Raw genomic sequence first — 19,419 nt, 5'->3', positions numbered from 1 at the left:
GCGCTGTTCCTGTATCCAGTTCACTTTATACATTCATGGTTTGGCCGGGCAAGGAGAACTTGGATAGTGGCCATTTCTCCCACAGCAGTGAAGGCAGCATTACGACCGGTTGCGTGTGGCGCGTTTGGCCGGACAAGGACACATAGGGCTGGGGTGACATTCGCGTAAGTTAGCTAAGTAATGCTTACTAGTATGTTACAATCGTTAATCTGCCTGTGACGACTGTATAAAGCCTGACTTGGAGAACCACTGCATCTACACTGACTTCAGCGGGTTTTCGTCCGTAAAAGGTAACATTACAGGGACGTTTGCCAAGCTTGTAGCTAGCTGACTACCAGCTGGTAGCAGTTAGCCTAACGCTAACAGCTATCGCTCGCTAACCAATATATAGCTTAATGTCAACGTTAGTGAAGATAGCTGGAGCCATGGTAATTTGTGGTGAATATTCTGCCTATGACTCAAAAGTGAACAGTTGATACTAAAAAATAAAATGCAGTTTTCCACGTAAACCTAAATAGCGATGATCATTAAAAAACGAACAAGCTAACGTTAATGCGATAAATAATGGTCAGTCTTAGCTTGTTTGTGCAAATTATTGAAGACTACAGTAACTTAATTTGTGCTGTCCTCATTTCCTCATCAAATACCGTAATCACATTGTGTGAGTTCCTAGAAATTAACAGCACCGGTTTATTGTCAGTGATTACGTACTGTCATCAATATCATTTACGTTGCAGTACAGGATGTTAGTGTTGCGATTAGGTCAACTATTATTTGAATCATCAGTCACTCTGTGGGTTATTTTGCATGAATCGCTTATTCTGTCAAATGTTTAAAACAACACCATGCCCTTCACAGGTTACCAAAGTGATGTCTTCAAATCAGTTTGTTTAAACGCACGTTAACAATCCAAATATATTCACTGAGAAGAGACTGTTACAGTATTACTGCACAGCTCCTTTATTTTGGACATCACAAGTTTTAAGGATACAGCCGTGTGAAACGTTTAGATTGTAGTGTGTTCGTGTCTGGTTAATTCAGTCTCAGCGGTCACCATGGAGTCTCTGATTATAAGCTTGTGGTCTGCTGCAGATCATGTGCTCCTGGCAGAGTCTCTGAAACCCTCAGTGGAAGACCCATGTGAGAGAAAAATCAAAGCTTTCAAGTAGGAGTGCAATGGATCACAAAACTCACGGTTTGGATCGTATCACGGTTTTGAGTCATGGATAGGATAATTTTTCGGATCAGCAAAAAAAGGGGGGAGATAATTATAACTTTGCTTTCCATTTATTCTTTAAACCACTTAAAGCAAGGAACTTTTGCCCATGGAATGGGAAAATGAAAACAACATTCAAGATGTCCAGGTTTATAAATAAAATAATAAAGTCTTAAAAGATACAAAATATTCCATACTCTAATGTTAAAGTGCAATATGAGGCATGATACCTTCTTCCTTTAAACATGGTAATAAATTAAAAAATAGCCTGTGTCCACATCATCAAAATTATTTTTTGTATATTGTTTTTATTGACAAATTATTCATAGCAACATATAAACCACACAAAAATCAGTACCCATAACCCAACTTAAACATGTACACACACGCTTACATACACACACACACACACACACCAGGGAAGAGGAATACAAGTAAGAAAAGTTCATTCTAACCACTTGTCAAAGACACAAAAGTACATAACTACACATCATACATAAGTGACTATTAATTGCAGCCCAACAAAAAGAGGAATATTCAAAAAAATAAATACATTTTTTTTAAAAAAAAGCTCAATGTATAAATACATACAAATATGGTCAAATTGAGCCCAGATATTGCAAAAAGAGACCCAAGGTTCTTCCCATTTATGTAGACCTTTTGAATTTTTAAAACAGTCTTTCCATGTGGATAACCAAAGCAAGTTCATGCAACTAGTTTCTAAAGCACAGTGGAGTTGGAATCGTCCAGTCTTTGAGAAAAGTTTTTTTTTTGCTAGTACCGTGCCCATCAATAAAGCTGTTTGAATGTGCGAAGGGAGAGTCAAAGAGTCCTCTGAGCATCCAAAGAGAGCCAAGTCCCTGTCAGGAGCGAGGGTCCTCTGGTAAACCCCAGGAAAAAAAAGGAAAAATCCTTGACCAGAATGGATGAATTAGTGGACAGTCCCAAAATAAATGCAACAATGTACCCTCATTTGATTTACATTTATCACAGATCTGGGAGACAGGGGTTAAAATTTATGTATTGTTACCTTAGGGTAATGGAAACGGTGAGTCACCTTGAACTGAATTAAGTTGTGTCTGCTGTATTGAACAACTGTGAATACGGGAAAGTGCAGTCCTCCATATTTTATCAGGCAGCACAGCATTGATTTCCCTCCCAAGCCCTCTGGATACAGTTGACAGATAAAGAGTCCTGAGAAAAAAAACTCACAAATTTAGTTAGAACCTTCTTATTCTCGGGCAAAAGAGAAAGCGATTCCAAAAGAGTGTGTCTCTCACAAGTGGTCTCAATATTAGGGATGTTTTGCCTCACAAAATGCGTTGATGAGTTACATGTAATGAAAAAAATTAGAGTGAGGTAGACTGTACTTTAAGCTTAACTGAGAAAAAGATGCAAACATGTTGTCTAAATAGAATTCCTTTATGTAAAGGCCTTTTACACACTGTGTAGCAAAAGTGTTATCCAGCAATGCTGGAGTATATGCATGACTGTGGCAAAATGGTGTATGTATCGAAATATAAGGGACTTTGCAGGCCAATTTTTTTAAACATGTTTCACCGAAATGTCTATCTTTTTTCAGAACTGTATCACCAACAGTTAAATTGTTGTGAATTTTTTAAAGTTTAAATATGCACAATACCCCCGTTTTGCACGTGATGTCATTGCCTCAAGTTGTGAGAAGGTGTGTGGCACCTTGCGGCTATATAATTTTAAATATAAATTTAAATATAACTAAAAAATATTTTTTATAAATAAATATTTGCAGTTTACAACAGCAAAGTCACTAGGGCTGTAGTCTGCTGGTCGACTGGTCGATTAGTTGGTCGATATGCTCTTGTCCGACTAAATTCTCATTGGTCGAATAATCTCCGTGTTATTTTCATAAGGAGAAAAGTGCTACATCAGTAGCCTTCCAGGAGTAATCCATTATTTCCTGCGGTGGCAGGGACAGACTAACAAATTACCTGTTTTCACAACAACATGTTTGCGTAGCAAGTGGGGAAAGAGCGAGGGTCAGAGAAGTGACGGTGGATGCGAGCGGGGCAGAGGAAAAGGTTAGCGGTAAGTTGTCAGTCTGGCAGTAAATGTACAGTACAGACTATAGTGTGTCAGTTAATAAATTCTAAAAAGTCTGTGTTGTTTCCCCAAATGCTGGAAAGGTAAAGGGGGTTAGCTCCAAAGTTAGGAACAATGGGTTAGCCTAACCTGAAGACACAAAACAGAGAAATGTGTGGCTGCCGAGTTTACTGTGCACTCTATCCCCCCCCCCCCCTTACGTGACTAATCGATTAGTTGAAGATTATGGACTACAGCCCTAAAAGTCACCACATAATCCTGTCCTCTGTCCTCCTCCCTCTGCTGCGGATGTGATTCAGCAGGTACCGCTCGTAGAGAGAGGGGGGACTGGTTTGTAGGGCTGTGGTCAACCAAAGACAATCTTGGTCGACTAAAATCGTACATAATCTTCAACTAATTCTAACTAATTCAGAAATGTACTTTCAGTATTAAAAGCAAAAGTAATCAATGCAGAAAAATGTCCCCTGTGACTGTTATACTCACATATATATCATTAGATTATTATTACTCATGCATTGATGTAAAAGCAGGATTTTACTGTTGTATTTGGTTGAGGTGGAGCCCTTTGGAATCATTTTGTATCCAACTGCAACTAATGATTATTTTTATTATGGATTAATCTTCTCCATTAAATCGATTGTTTGGTTTGTAAAAATTTTCAAAATAGTGAGAGAGGCCTTCACAAGTGCGCTAAACAATTATCAAAATAGTTGCCAATTAACTCATACACACACTTATGTCAGCCACCTGAGCCGGGAAAGTTTGTGTTTCTTTATGGGGTCAGATTGGGGTCAGTGAGTGTCTGTTTGTAAGGCAAAACAGATGAAGCCAGGAGCCAGGATGTCAAAAATGATATCAATAGCGCATTTTATGATCGACGTCCAAAAGTTCACGTTTTTTCGTTAGGGATGTAAGTTTAATTAACAGGACACCTACTTGGATCTGCATGGAGGGAAGTGTTCCCTCCTTTCACAGCCACTCTGCATCCACATTTTTAATATTAATATTTAATTATTTAATATCCTTCCTCAAGGACAACTCCATGTTCAATTTTTTTTTAGTGGCATTAGTCTCACTTCTCTCTGCCATTTTCTCCACTTCATACGTGTGTGGCACCAGTTGCCAAGTCTGACAGGCAGTTGAGGCTGCCCCTTCTTTTTTTTTTTTTTTTTTTTTTTAAACAAAACCAGTAATAAGCCAATGCATAGGGTATGATAACCGTCAATTTCCATACCATGGTATACCGTGAAACCTGCTGCAACCCAAGTCAGTACATTCATGCTTTAAAAGTAATGTTCAATTTTAAAATCAGTCTGAAATCTAACAGGGAACCAGTGCAAATTGGCTAGCATGGGGGAAATGTGACCATATTTCTTGGTGCAAGTAAGAACTCAAGCAACAGCGTTCCACACAAGCTGGAGACAGTGGAGGAGCTCTGACTGATACCACAATAACGTGCATCAGAAACACAGATTCAGTAAATGTTCAGTACGTTCAGTAAACGTTGAGTACAGTTACACCCAGCAGTCTCCATTAGGTTGGGCGAGTTCAAAGTTCTGAAAACAACAGGGGTGTTTTGAATACACCCCCGTTTTCACAGGTAATTTGTTAGTCTGTCCCTCCCACTGCAGGAAATAATGGATTAATCCTAGAAAGCTATTTATGTAGCACTTTCTCATTAAGAAAATAACACAGAGATTATTTGACCAATGAGAATTTAGTCGGACGAGAGTATATCGATTAACTAATCGACCAGTTGACCAGTAGACTACAGCCCTACTGGTTTGACTACTTTTAATATACGTGGCAAACTAAGTTAAACATTTACAGCAGCTACACATAGACAGCTTTCATTTTAGCTTATTCATAACAATTCGCTATTAGCTTTACCAGCACGCTGTGGTTGTGTAAAACATAATGTGCCTTTTCTACATTTTTATCCTTGTTGAACAGGTGTATTAATAAAGTTCTTGTTGGCTTTTTACTCACAAAGCTTTTATTGCACTTACAGTAACCACATAGAGGTTGTTAATTCTTTCACTTCACCTGGTTCACTGTCTCCACTGCAGCTCCTCTGCACTGCTATCCACTGTGTGTGTGTGTGTGTGTGTGTGTGTGTGTGTAGGACAGAGAGAGGCCATACATGATACCAGTTCCCATTCTCTATCCAGCTAGTTTTACTCAGCTGCTCGAAGTGGAGGATGTATGTGCAGTTTGTGTTTGTCATGATTATAATACACAATGTGAAAATTCAGCTTTGGCATTCATCATTTAGCAATGTTGTTCTGCCGCTGTTCAAAGCATATAGAGGAAACACTGATTGCCATGTTAATATTCTCAAAATGTCACTACTCCTTCTCATGAACTACAGGTTCATGTCTGTAAATATGCAAATATTCATTTTAAAGTTGTCCTGCTGGACACAAAATATCCCCTACTTAAATGAAAAGTCCATTCTCAGTGTATGTGCACTGGAGGCTTCAAGTTTCCACATCACATTTGTGCATGCTGCACAACGATTGGCTCCAAACTAGTTGTGATGTCACCAATCTCATAGACCCTTTAAAATTGGATTTTCAATGAGCACAGAGAAACTTTCTTTAGGGACAGACTAACAAATTACCTGTGAAAACAGGGTAAATTCTCATTGGTCAAATAATCTCTGTGTTATTTTCTTAATGAGAAAGTGCTACATAAATAGCTTTCTAGGATTAATCCATTATTTCCTGCAGCGGGAGGGACAGACTAACAAATTACCTGTGAAAACAGGGGTGTATTCAAAACACCCCTGTTGTTTTCAAAACTTTGAACTCACCCAACCTAATAGAGACTGCTGGGTCTAACTGTACTCAACGTTTACTGAACGTACTGAACACTTACTGAATCTGTGTTTCTCCATAATGATAACAACGAGAACCCCCGCCAGGCCAAAAAAAATATTTTTTAATATTTGAACAAATGAATATCCATTCATTCAGAAATCAACAGCGTTTGGGAGTCTCTGAGCAGCGCTGTTCCGGTACATGAGTCAACCTCTGTCGTTGCCTGGGAAACTATTGGCGTGGCTCTGTTAAGGAGTATGTTTGCGTAGCGAGTGGGAAAGAGCGAGGGGCAGAGAAGTGAGGGTGGATGCGAGTGGGGCAGAGGAAAAGGTTAGTAGTAAGTTGTCAGTACAGTGAGTTAATGAATGCTAAAAAGTCACGTCTCTTGTTTCCCCAAATGCTGGAAAAGTAAAGGGGTTTAGCTCCAAAGTTAGCAACAATGGGTTAGCCTAACCTGAAGACACAAAACAGAGAAATATAGAACAGAGAAATGTTTGGCACTCTGTCCCGTTCTTTTCTTTTTTTATTTTCTTTTTGAATTATTATTATTATCATTCCACATGTTTTTTGTAAGCTTTCTACTCCTCCATACTTTGAGCGATAGAAACCATTCAAATATCAATGTTCAGCTCTTTAAGGACATTTATGTTATTACTTTTCATCTTTCTAGCATATTCCAGTGATTTTTTTTATGTGTATATATATATATATATATATATATACATACATACATATATATATATATATATATTTTTTTTTTTTTAATATTAAAATTTATAATGGAAAATCAATGGGAGGAATGTTTGACAGCTAATATCTCAAAAACTAAAAGTGCTAAAGTTTTCAAACTTCATGGATGGGTGTCCCATCTGGAAATGCTTAACATACTCAAAAATGGGCCCAACATTGCCACCATGTGGTCAGTTATCACACATTTTACGATTTGGCCAATAACTTATGAACCATGAGGCCTATCCAAATATTTGCACAGTGTATTCCTTCAATGATGTCAAGTAGACTGATATAGGCCATTTGCGCCTAAATTTATAAACATTTTTTGCTTCTGTTGGCACATATTTCATCCAGTCTTTACCAAACTTGGTACATACCATATTTAGAGGACCGCAAACAAATTTACTAATTCGTTTTTGGATATCACTTAACGGTTTGTCTGTAATTGGTTACTTAACTTTTGAAGGCGTGGCCTGATGCACTTAATGGGCCATAACTCCTCAATACTGAATTGGATTGCAATTGAAAATTATATGTCTGCAATTCTGTTGTCTTTAATAAAATGAAACTTGGTAGACAAGGTCCCCATGAGAATCTGCACAACACACTGAATCATGGCACCAATAGCCCCATCTTGTGGCCATTAACAAAACACCACCACAGTTATTACCAACTTCTGTTTCTCTTAAATGTAATATGCCATGGTAATAAAATTCTGCAAAATTGTAAAGATCGGGATGCTGACCAAGTCTTTAGTATTGTCAGCAGTGCTTTGCGATTTATTTCAACTTTCAGCATTCACATGTATTTTCTGCAGGAAATGCATTTCTAGTTATTAAATAGTTGTTTATTCTTCTATCAACTACCGTATGTCAACAAACTCATAGAGTTGATCTTTGTCAAGTGAACATTTTTAGCAGATATAATTTTACACAATCCCAGTTTCAGTAACTGTGACTTGCTGTAGCACCACTTGGTTATAACACTCTACTCTCTCATCTCATGTAAGTATGCTGCTCTCTTTTCTCTGTGGCCAGGTTTGTCGGGGTGGAGAGCTTGTTGCTGTAGATGGTAATTATCTACACTCAGTCCATCTGACGGAGCCGGTCCGTGTGGCTTTGCGGTGTCCTCTGTGCTGCGGGTGATGGTCAGCTGGTGACTGGGGTAACTCTTGGCCCCTGTGGTGAATGGCTGTGAGCAGAGGGGGTGTCGCCTTCTGGGTGGGTTGTGTCCGCAGCCATGGCAGAAGGCAACCCATCACGAACCAGAGCTTGAGTCTCAGTCAGGTAATGTGCTTGAATCTAAGATCATCTCTTTGATTTCTCGTTCAGGTCTTCTGTGTGTGTGTGTGTGTGTGTGTGTGTGTGTGTGTTCCATCAGTATTGAATATCTTTAAATGTGACCAGTCTCATGACATCTCCCTAAAAAATGTTCTCCAACAAACACTATAATTCTAGTGTTACCAACTTTAGATTTGCTTCTTTTAGACTACATTGAACAAATGCTTTCAAACAGAGTAGCTTGGTGTTTTTCTCAGACTTTAATATTCGCAGAAACACAAATTTCACACATTGAACTTTTAAATAAAATAAGGAGCAGATTACCAAAACCACATTTGTTAGTAGACCTGGACCTACTTACTACGTAGCTTAACGTACCATAAAGACTGGAGGCAGGGTAAAACAGCTTGCCTGGTGAAAAACAAAACAAAAACAAATGCTTAGCAACATCTCTTAAGGTGTATTATTTTCACACAGTGTATCACATTTCGTTAACATGGCCAGAAATATATAAAACAATTCATGAGTTAAGAGAGGAGTTAAATGTTGGAACTGCTTCTAGAAAGTAATAGCACCAATGTTATCTGCCACTAAAAACTAAATATCTTGTTTGTTTTTTTTTAAACACATTTTTATTACTAAATGTTATAAGATACAACATGCCAATCAGATAACTGAGAAGTTATCCGTAACTGTATTTTTTTTCTCTTTTGATGGAGCTAGGTTAGCAGTTTCCCCTTGCTTTCCAGACTTTGTGCTAAGCTAGGCTAAGACATCTTGGGGGTCCAGGACGTATTAGCCTTGAGGGGCCAGAACCCGCCCATCTAAGAATTTGGCCCTCCCAGGAGAAATTAGCATCAATGCTGTTTAAAACCGCTGTTTAATATCTGCTCTGAAACGGTGTGACGTCAGAGTGGAAAGTTTGAAAGCTGAAGTTAGCATGCTGGGGCTAACGATCGAAACAGGTTAAATTGAAACGTAATCATGCTTGACTTAACATGGAAAGTGACATTGTTGGAACCCTGGATCATTCTACTCTAATCGAGGACTTTGCCACTCATCAAACCAGGAGGAACATGTTTTAAAGGTATGAATGGACTTAGATATCTGCAGTTTTTGATTGATTCGTGCAATATTCTTAGGCCTGCACCACTTGTGAGTGGACAGAAGGATGCATGCAGGCTTCACTTGCCACTGTTATATGAGTTTTGTTTTTGGACACTGGTCATTGAAACTTTATGGCACTTGAATTTATTAGGCAAAGGGCTCACTTTCATCTGTGTGTGTGTGTGTGTATGTATATGTGGCATTTTGGTGATGCACTTTCTGTATCGTATGTGTATGCTTCACCATGGTCTTATAATGATTATATGACTTGTATTTGGCGCCGGAACAGTCGAAAAATTTAACTGCAGTTGTAACCTGTATTGTGTAGACAAGCACAGTCCTGCACTGGACTCAAACTCACAACCTAGACATGAGAGGCAGGCTTGCTAGCAAGGAGGCTAAAACCCATGGGCGTGATCATCTGTGGCCAGCACGTCTCTTAAGGTGTCGAGGAGTGAGGTTTACTCCCTGCACAGCACTGTACCCTCTGTACCATTACACAGTCATGAGTGATTGTTGATGCATTATTGTATGCAAATTAAGCATGGCTGATGTTTGTACAGGTTGGACAGGGTGATAGTTGAGTCGTGATGGTGCTTGAGGGGGGGGGGGGGGGGCACCCATAAAAACCAAATGCCCGGCCAGTTACTTTCCTCTGGCACCAGGACTGCCTGGATCTGTCTCTGTACTGGAGATAAAACTGATATTTATCTTCTACTCTGACTCTATATACGCTAACAATGTTTCTAATATCAGACTGCTAGTGCTATAAAATGTCAGTGTGTTTCTAACTGTATAATATGATAAAGATAATCTTACTGAGCCCTTATTGCTCCCTCAGGTGGTCGACTTGCAGTGGATCTATCAGACACGCGCCCTGAGCAGTGCATCATGGGCCTTGGCGCCCCCCAACAGCCTGAGGTATCAGAACGTTAAGCAGCCTGTCTTGTCCCACCCATTCCTTCATGCCAGCCAGCCACACAGAGGTGCTTGGTATGAGGAGGACTGGGAGGAGACTTCGCTCAGCATGTGCGTGCTGGTGCGACAGGGTGAGTCAGGTGGCCTGCACACCCTGCTGGAGATCCCTTTGTTCGGTCAGAATAAATTAGCAGAGCTCCTCCTTCCAGGGGCTCACAAGTCCTCAGAGTTCTCCTTCCCCCTGACTACGGTGGATGGCAGTAGAGAGGATGACATTAACGTCGACAGCTTCAAGAGAAATAGTGGTGACGCTGTAAAAAGAGAACATGGATGTTTCAGAAGCCTGTTTGAAGCAGAGAGGTGTCCTGCACCCTTCATGTATGGCTCTCAGTTTTATTGTTTCCATTGCCCGGGAACAGAGCCAGCGTCTAGTGTGTGCGGGCTGAAATCTAGACAGGATGTTGGACTTGAGAACAAGCCTGTGGAGCTGCCTCTGCTGTGTCCTACCTCTCTGTGTAGCCATGCACAGAGAGCAGAGGGGGGACACACTGAAGGAAAAAGTGAAGGAGAAGAGAAACTGGCCGTGATGTATGAAAGGCTGAGGATAGAGGTAAGACTGCACTCTGTGTCTGGATAAATGAGTTAAAGTTGCACTTTCACTATCATTCACTGCTGACCAGAGGAAGGAGTAGTAGGAGGTTCATTTGTTGTTGTTTTTTGTGGACTCTTAAAACCAAACATCCTGTAGCATGAAGTCAGTGAAGTAAAATACTATCTAATATTTGAGTTTGTAGACTTCACTGGCAAACTTTATTGTCAAAGACTGTAGGACACTGAAATGAAATGAAACCAGAAACATGATGTATGAGTGTTTGAGACAGCAGCTGGTTTCCTCCATAGAGCTGAGTCAAACAGCTCACTTGCTGCTTTATGACTCCCTTGAACTGATACGGAAGGCAACCAGAATCCACTGCACTACTTACTGTATCTGCTGGCATCTTGCTAATACCCCACTGCATTCAGACTGACACAGTGAAGCAGTCATATCTCCAAACATGGAGCAATACAGAGGTTTCATAGCATGGAGACAAAGACCGGGGTTGTTTACTGCCTACAGGAAAGTTACACTGCAGTGCAATCTGAAAACCTTTGCAAGGTGAAAATATATGGAAGAAAGAAATGCTAAAACATCTATATTGTCTAATCATAACGTATGACAATTTGAAATATAACAAGCTTTTTTGTTATGCTATGTCTCTGTTCTTTTTGACATTATGCCTTTTTTCTCAAAATTGTGATTTTATTCTTGTTACATCGACGTTAACTCTGAAAATACTCTGGAGTTAGAAATGATGTCTGCAGACCTCTGTAGCTCCTCATCTCTGGATGCCCGGCTACATTAGCGGCTACTAGCATAACACATGAATCTCCAACTGAGCTTTCAATGGCCCAAGTTGCATAGTGGGTAATGTAGGCGGCAGGTGTACCTTTTTAATAGTTCTCAGCAAAAGACAAATAGTCAAACAAGGGTAGGTTCTCCCTGTGCAAAAGCAGCATTTTCTAAAGGTTCATAGTTCATACAATAAAACATCATTTGTCATTTTCTGACATGTGCTCCTTCATTGTATCTTGTCAGACATATTTAAATATAATTAATCTTTGCAATGTTTCAAACTGACTTAAAATCTATTGGAATCTATTTTTAGATTAAGTTTACAGTCAACTTTTGACAGCTTTGGCTAACCTTGCCGTCACACTTCAACATGGCTTCACATATACAGTACGTCAAACATTTGACTGACACTGTAGGCTGCTTGATTATTGATTATTTAACACGATTATTCACTGACTCATGGAACAGAAATGCTTCCATTTTATGAAATGTATCCATCTCACAGACACCACCATGTTGTTTTTTTTTTAAAGCTCCCAGTCTATTTCTGTGGCATTTAGTGAATCATAACTGCACAGACAGCTGTTTAAATCGCACAAATATCCCACTGTACATGTGTTTTGAGCTTATTAATGGTATCTACGTTGATTGCTCCCAGTCTGTCCGTGAGCTGCCTGTTTCACTACAGGCAGATTCCCCTCACTCACTACGGTGGGCGGGGAAATGAAATCAATGAATCAATAAATACAAACACTGTTGATTTCTTCTTTTGGAGCCGATATGAAAACTATTTTGGTTCAGCAGATTTCTGCTGTCAGTCAGCCTGATGAAGGCAGTTTGTCCGGCCGCTGTCCTCTCAGCTCACCAGGAGCTGCTGCTGACAGATGTCTGCTTCTGTGGACAGAGACACTGAACACAGGTCGGAGTTGGTGTGGATTGAACAGATAGAGCGCACTTATGTGCCACTCACATCTCACTAACTATGTGGATTCCCAGTGAGAGTGAGTTTGGGTTTTTAGGGAAGGCTGAAAGCGCACCACTGTAAAGGAAAGCGGTGTGCTGGATTTCTTATAATACAAGACAAAACAAGAGCATCATTGCGAAACGGGAAGTGGCACAATAATTGTTTTATCTCAATTATCTTGTTTTCATAATCGTTTGAAGCCAAAATCATAATTTAAAATAAAATTCATTTAATTGCCCACCCCTAACTGTAGGTCTACCACTGCTGTCACATAAAAACCCATTTATTGTGAATGGGATGGGGCTCCTGCTGTGACAGAGTAACTGCTGCTATATATTTATACCTAATGAAATGCAGAGGGGATTGCCATGTGAGAGTGGTTGTGTTGGATTACATTAGACCGTAGTTTTATAGATGAACTATGTTTGTTTTGCAGCTTCCAAATTTCTTTACGAAGAAACATGACTACACCATGTACTCAAATGATATGGAATTCATCAATGGACTTATCAATACCAAGACCAGGTGAATCTTCACATTCTCACCTTGTGTTAATAGTGATACATTATTACAAACACTTATCACTTTGCTTGTGTCACTTCCTTTGTGACTTGTCCATCCCTATGTGTTGTGGCTGTAGAGGCCGTGCGGTGTACCAGCTCACGCTCTCCCTGTGGCGCTTCCTGTTTCTGTGTTACTACACCAAGGCCTGGCTGGAGGTGCTGAAGCTGACCAAGCACATGGAGGATGGGACCATTAAGGCTCGCTGGAGGGTCAGGGGCCTTCCCTTCCACTCTCTGTTGCTGCGCTTCTACCGCAAAGACAAATCTCACCTGTACAGGTAACACACAGTACATTCAGACAGACCTGCTGCTGTTACCACTGTAAGCTTGATTTTTAGTGTCTTTGTCATGGTTGTAAACTAACTTAATCCAAATGTCATCTGTTCCAGGTCATATGATGCATTCTCTACTTTTTACATTGGGCAGGATGGACTCATTCACTGTCATAAAGTTGAAAAAGTAAGCAGCTAATCGTGTTTTATGCTTTTAAGTACCTATTGACATTTATTTAATAGCTTTAGAGGATTTTTCACGAACACGCATTTGGGAAAGAATTTGTGACAGCTCATTCTGCCTGGTGAAGACAGTTTGGCCAGCCACTGCCCTCTCAGCTCCCCAGGAACTGCAGACGGCAGGTTCTGTGGACAGAGACTCTGAAAGCGAGTCGGAGTCAGTGTGGGTCTCTGTCCACAGAAGCAGCCGTCTGTCAGCTGCATTTGAATATTTCTGCATACTTGAGTCCCTAAACAGTCTTGGAATTGCATAAATTTGGTATGACTGGAAAGCTGAGACTCTTGTGTCTTCAGTGAGCCCAACTGTATTCATGTGTGGTGATGTTAGTACCCACAGTAGCCGTTTCATTGTAATAAGACCAATCTCTTCATTGAGATTTTTTGAAACTTGACCTCACTGTATAAAATGATGTTTTGTGACCTCTAGGATAATCACAGCCTCATGAAACTTTAGCACCACAAACTAGAGACCTAGGGCATTCAGAGGATGTATGGCTTTCCTAGGTATATGACAATAAGGGGGTCTCTGAGCAATTTCCAGAACCAAAGTGCTCGCCATTCAATCGCAGAAAAATGCAATTCTTACAGAAATCTCCAAATGTCAAAAGTTTAACAAGTCACAGCATGAACTTTTCTGTGGTGATCTTCAAGGTCTTGGTGTATTAATGTGGTATTCTCTAGGGATTTTAGACCATTTTTATCAATTCTCAAGTGGTCAAAAATGGTTACATTTTGCACCACATCTGTGTAACAAATGTATAAACCCCAAAATTGCAGTAACAACTTATGAGACATAATTGAGCATGTGAATGGCCATCATATACTTTCATCGTAATGTTCTAAGCCCTTATACACTCTGAACTTTTTAAAATTTAAATGGGCGCCTAACCAAAACATGTTCATTACAGATTTATTACTAGAAAAACTTGACACACAGTGTTGAACTGTGAACACCCCAAATTAATCTTCAGGCTCCCAGCTTTCAGATGATGTATACCACTTCTATGTGGCATATACTGTTGACTTACTATCTCCCCCTAAACATGACCTGTTCCCTCTAGAAATGGGTCTTTGGTAGGGGAGCAGGAGTGGAAGAGGTTAATGATCACAATATCATCTGACAAAACAAACAAAAATCTAGGTTGATGACAGCAGCCGTGCGGTGAGATTGGCTGAACTGACATTTAAAACGAACGAGTACAGAGGAAATTAGAGGCACACAGGGTTGTCATAGTCAAGTACCACCAAAAACCATCTATTACCATCTAAACCAGCTGCACATGTGTGTTCAGTATGCTTGTAAATCAAGAAAAATGTCGGAAAAACAACTCATGGACAGCTGTGTTGTGCATCCTTCTGAGCTTCCGGTGTGATTATCCTCTGTCCCTGTTGCAGGTGATGCCAGCTCAGCCCCCTGTCCTGCCCAGGGTAACGTCCATCCTGGCGGGGGCTCTGGTGGCTCTAGGGGTGCAGGAGCACCGACCTGCTCTCAACCTGCTGCCCCTCCTCCTGTCCTCGCTGCGACAGGACTGAAACGGAAAAAAGGATGATGATTAGAGGAGTAACGGCCAGTGGAATCAACAGTGTGTCTAAGGTCCATGCCACTCTTACAGGTTTCATTCATTCTCAACATAGGAACATTTAAAAATGGAAAATTCAGCTCTGTGTCCTGAAATCTCATATTGTTGCCTCTGAATTAATTATAGTCAAGACTTCATACTGGTTTTTATTTTTCTAATTTTAGTGTTATCATTTGAAATAATTTTAGATGTTAACCTGATCGCATGTCTGGGTTATCAGATGTCACATGTGTCTTCTCTATGACAGTCAGCCCACAGCCACTGTAATAAAAGATTTAACAGATTTTGATAACATTTTTTGTTCAAATGTTTATGCAACAATTTGAAATTTGAGGATGTGAAACTAAAACTTTTAACCTGAAGTCAACATTAAACAGATCCAACATTAAAGAGAATAAAGAGGCTGCCTGATACAGAACATGATGAACTTCATGATGTAGCTCTTAAGACTCGACATGAGGAACAATGCAAAGGGTAAAGCTAGAGGTGCTCTCATACTCTTATGTAACATGTCAAATCCAAATTGCATGATACAAAACAAGCACCTGCCAATTAAAAAAACTTCCTCCTCCATAATGGAATATTTCAACGTTTGGGAAATGTTTGTATTTGCTTTCAGTAACACTTCTTTGCTATTTCTTGTTTCCTTGAAAGAACAATGTACTCCGGTACTAATTATAGAGGAACTGACAGTACACATAGTAAACTCTTTTCTGAAGCTACACTGAAGTAATTTCATAGTTGAGAGAGTTTTGATTTGAACGGTTGATTTCCAGAACAATTTCCTTCTTAAAGAAGAACTAAAATCTTAATGACTTATCGACTTAATGACTGTTCTCCAGATTTGTTGAATTGTTTGCATTTAATTTACAACTACACAGAAATACAACTTTTACTAACCATGTCCTGACTCCAGCACCGTACCTCATCCACAGATTGATATCCATCTTTTCGTCTCATTTTCTGAAAGAAAGAGAAAATGCATGTTTCCCAAAATGCTGAACTATTCCTTTAAATAGCCCATCCATTATCACAGTGGCTTCATGAGGATATTTGGGGTATATGATTTAGGGGCTTAGATATGTCAGTTATTTATCTAAGCCACAGTATTTGTTACCTCCGCAGACACCCTGCATAATACAGACTCACATCATTTATCTGTGTTGCTAGATTAAAAATGCATCACAAAGCTAAATTCTCAGACATAGGAACGCCTGATTACTGATGTGCAATGTTTGAAAAAGAGATTATGGTGTTTTCGTGACACTTAGTCAGCCTGTTTGAACTGGAGTGAGAAAGAAACTTGCCAAAGGTTTACTCAGGAGGTTTTCAGCCATTAACAGTGGATTCCGCCTGTCCGCCATGTAGCACTCCCAGTACGTGTAGAATATAATGCGGTGAAGAATACACAGACTGAAACTTGTGAAAACTCTTCTTAGTACCATTAGAGAAACGATTTGAGACACATCTTGTTAGATATGGGAGGACTGTGTGGTGAAAGGGTGTTGGGATGTGATACAAAGCCTTTTTGTGTAAACTGCTGCTTCTTTCACAGGTGAGGTGCATGCTGTGTACCTCTGGTTGAGTTCATTTCACTAAATATGCTCACAGACAGAAACTGAAACTGGTGCAGAGGTTTCAGCAGGATCAATGTTGGGCTCAGATTACAAGAGTTCATAAGACCTGAAGGATGTTAAAATCAGACTTTGTTACACACATACACGGACATTTAATAGATTATATGCAAGGATACTTTTTCCCCATACACAGACCATAGTGAGCATGCTTAAAAATGTGGAAGTGTGAAAATGTTTTTCTGTGTGCGTGTCCAATGAGCATCTTTCATAGGAATGAATGGGCTGCCATTTTGGAACATGGTGAAGTTTTTCTTGATACATCTGTGCTCCACAAACCAACCACGACCACGTACTGACCAATCACTGCGTGGAGTGGGAGTGATTGTTTGATTGTGTTTGATTTCCACCTCTGTCTGTCCCTCAAAGGTCCTTTCTCCTCCTCTCTGTAGCCTCTCATTGTCTCTTTTATCCAAAGAAGAGATATTCATTCTTGCAAATATCAAACAGATTTAATTGCTGTGGCCCTGATTGTGTCTGATAGACTTTCTGGATGTTAAAATGTGATCAGAAATTCTGAACTGAACATCAGAGCTTTCCTGCGTATCTTTATAGAGGAAAAGTTAGGGTTAATCAGCCTGAATATCTTCTAATCTGAGCCCAGCATACAGTGGTAGTAGTTCTGAATGGAAGCTATGGTGACTGTGTGGAGGTCAGCTGTATGGTCTGACACAGCTTTGTGTGTGTGTGTGTGTGTGTGTGCGTGCGTATATATGTGTGTGAGCTGTGTTTGGAGAGGTGAAAGCAACTGAATTGCCCGCTTAAAAAAAAAAAAAAAAAAAAGCCATTGCAAACCATTAGAGATGTGTGCTGTGACTGTTGAAAATTATTTTTTCAAATGATCATTTTTAAGACATGATAAAGCACCTTGGCCACATTGGGGCCAACCACAGACCTGTGCTGCAGACTGAAAGTAACAGTCAACAAAACACTGGCCGTCCATTCATTTCCAATAGAGCTGAACAAATAGACCAACAGGCTTGTCTTTTGAGAAAACTTGCACTTCACATCAATCATCTTGTTTCCCACCAGTGTAGTTAAATGAACAATTGTCCTGGCAAGTACTGTAAACACCATAAACTATGCATAGAGGCTACCATGGTCAGTTTGGGAGAATTTGATACTGTGGGAGATCAACCTAAATGCACACAGTGTTTGTTTTGTTCCTTATTAACAACACAAAAAAATGGTGGGGGGTGGGGGGGGCTCTGAGAAAAACGAAAGGTGTTGCTGTATGTAAAGGTGTTACCGGTGATACACGGTGTCAAATAAAAGACTCTAATTTGTAAAATACTAAGCCTATTATCAATACTTAGTCGGACGACGGACGCTACAATTATAAACTGAAAGTGTCTGCAGCTGTTAGTGAGTAGCTGCTCTTATGGCTCCCTGGGTCTTGGTACTTGTTTTCAGCAGAAACTCTCCTGCTCTCGCCTGCTCAGCCTACTCTGATGGTAGGCAGGTTACTACGGTAGCTGCAGCCTCACTGCCCAACACACACTCTCTCTCTCTCTCTCTCCCTGGATTATTCTCTGGATTATTGTATTGCCAGCAAAGACAGATGACACACTGGCTACTCACTCAGATGTTTGGAACATGAATGGATGGAGTCTTGCTGACTGAGTTACTCAGTGTGAATACATGGTTATAGACTATACGGTGTGTACATATTTACTTCAGGTCAGGCCTTTTCTAATGCCCCTTAGAAAAGACCTGACCAGAAGTAAATGTATGACTAGAGAAATACATCCCTGTTAGTCATTTAACGCTGAATGCAAAAGAATCTCTGTGTAGAAGCAGTTTCCATTGAACATTTGCTTTGGTTGTGAAGATGTACCTAAATGAGTAGCTGTATATACTCAGTCTGGATGCTGAAGCGTTTGTTGTAATTTCACAGTAAGATTTCACACAGCAGCTTGCCTGCTTGACAATAGTTAGTGCTTGTTCAAACCGGCCAATAAAGCATGCTGTAACAGTAGCTGTGGTACATCACAGAATGAATATCCTCTGGTGTGTATTTATCAGTCATATCTGTATAGAAACATGACTTGTCAGATTCTGTGTTGCTTAACTTCCACATGTACTACTGCAATAACTCCTGTGAATCCTGGTTATGTGAATAAAATAAAATAAACACATGATGATTAAATCTATTGTTTTGTCACATTGTGTGCGCTAAAGTGGTGATGTTTACTTGTCCATCCAGTTTGGTCCAGAGGAAGATGTATCACCAACTAGAAGCCATGTTGACATAATATTTGCTGCTTTCATTTTCCCCATTGACCCCTAATGTTTTTGATTACCTCCTGACCCTTCTTGCCATACCACCATCAGATCTTATGTTCCACTTGAGCACAAGAAATATCAAAAACTAATGCACAGATTTGGCTTGAAATGTACTGATTATGTTCAGAGAATCCTCTGTCGCTTGCATTGAAAGCGCGTAATGGATGATATCTCCTCATTTCACTACAAAAACCTAAATAAGGTAGCAGCTGGCTGGAGGAAGATCACCAGGGACCTTGATGTTTTGTCATGCGACGTAATAGTCTGACACTCGCTTGCTGTTAGGACATGGTGTAAGACTGGAGCTGTCATTAACTTAGTCTTGGAGTTGAG

General features: G+C 40.1%; 1 protein-coding gene across 2 annotated transcripts; it reads left to right on the top strand.

The window, feature by feature from the left end:
- Positions 1 to 18,949, top strand: c15h6orf136 (chromosome 15 C6orf136 homolog). Of its 2 annotated transcripts, none has more exons than XM_042435649.1 (7): positions 1 to 164; positions 7,887 to 8,135; positions 10,078 to 10,764; positions 12,948 to 13,036; positions 13,152 to 13,352; positions 13,464 to 13,533; positions 14,982 to 18,949. In XM_042435649.1, the coding sequence occupies exons 2-7, from the start codon at positions 8,037 to 8,039 to the stop codon at positions 15,117 to 15,119; spliced, it is 1,284 nt and encodes a 427-aa protein (XP_042291583.1). In that variant the 5' UTR covers positions 1 to 164; positions 7,887 to 8,036; the 3' UTR covers positions 15,120 to 18,949. The 2 variants fall into 2 exon arrangements, with proteins under 2 accessions (XP_042291583.1, XP_042291582.1); XM_042435648.1 differs by having other exon boundaries at positions 1 to 290.
- Positions 18,950 to 19,419: the final 470 nt, after the last annotated feature.

The sequence above is a fragment of the Thunnus maccoyii genome, chromosome 15 (genome assembly GCF_910596095.1).
Source record: "Thunnus maccoyii chromosome 15, fThuMac1.1, whole genome shotgun sequence".
In the NCBI taxonomy this organism is placed as follows: Eukaryota; Metazoa; Chordata; class Actinopteri; order Scombriformes; family Scombridae; genus Thunnus; species Thunnus maccoyii.
This window is presented reverse-complemented; position numbering and strand designations above follow the sequence as displayed.

Coding starts and splice junctions, on each gene's coding strand:
- c15h6orf136 (XM_042435649.1), top strand. CDS start 8,037: ATGGCTGTGAGCAGAGGGGGTGTCGCCTTCTGGGTGGGTTGTGTCCGC. Junction 8,136..10,077: donor AGAGCTTGAGTCTCAGTCAG/GTAATGTGCTTG, acceptor TTGCTCCCTCAG/GTGGTCGACTTGCAGTGGAT. Junction 10,765..12,947: donor ATGAAAGGCTGAGGATAGAG/GTAAGACTGCAC, acceptor TTTGTTTTGCAG/CTTCCAAATTTCTTTACGAA.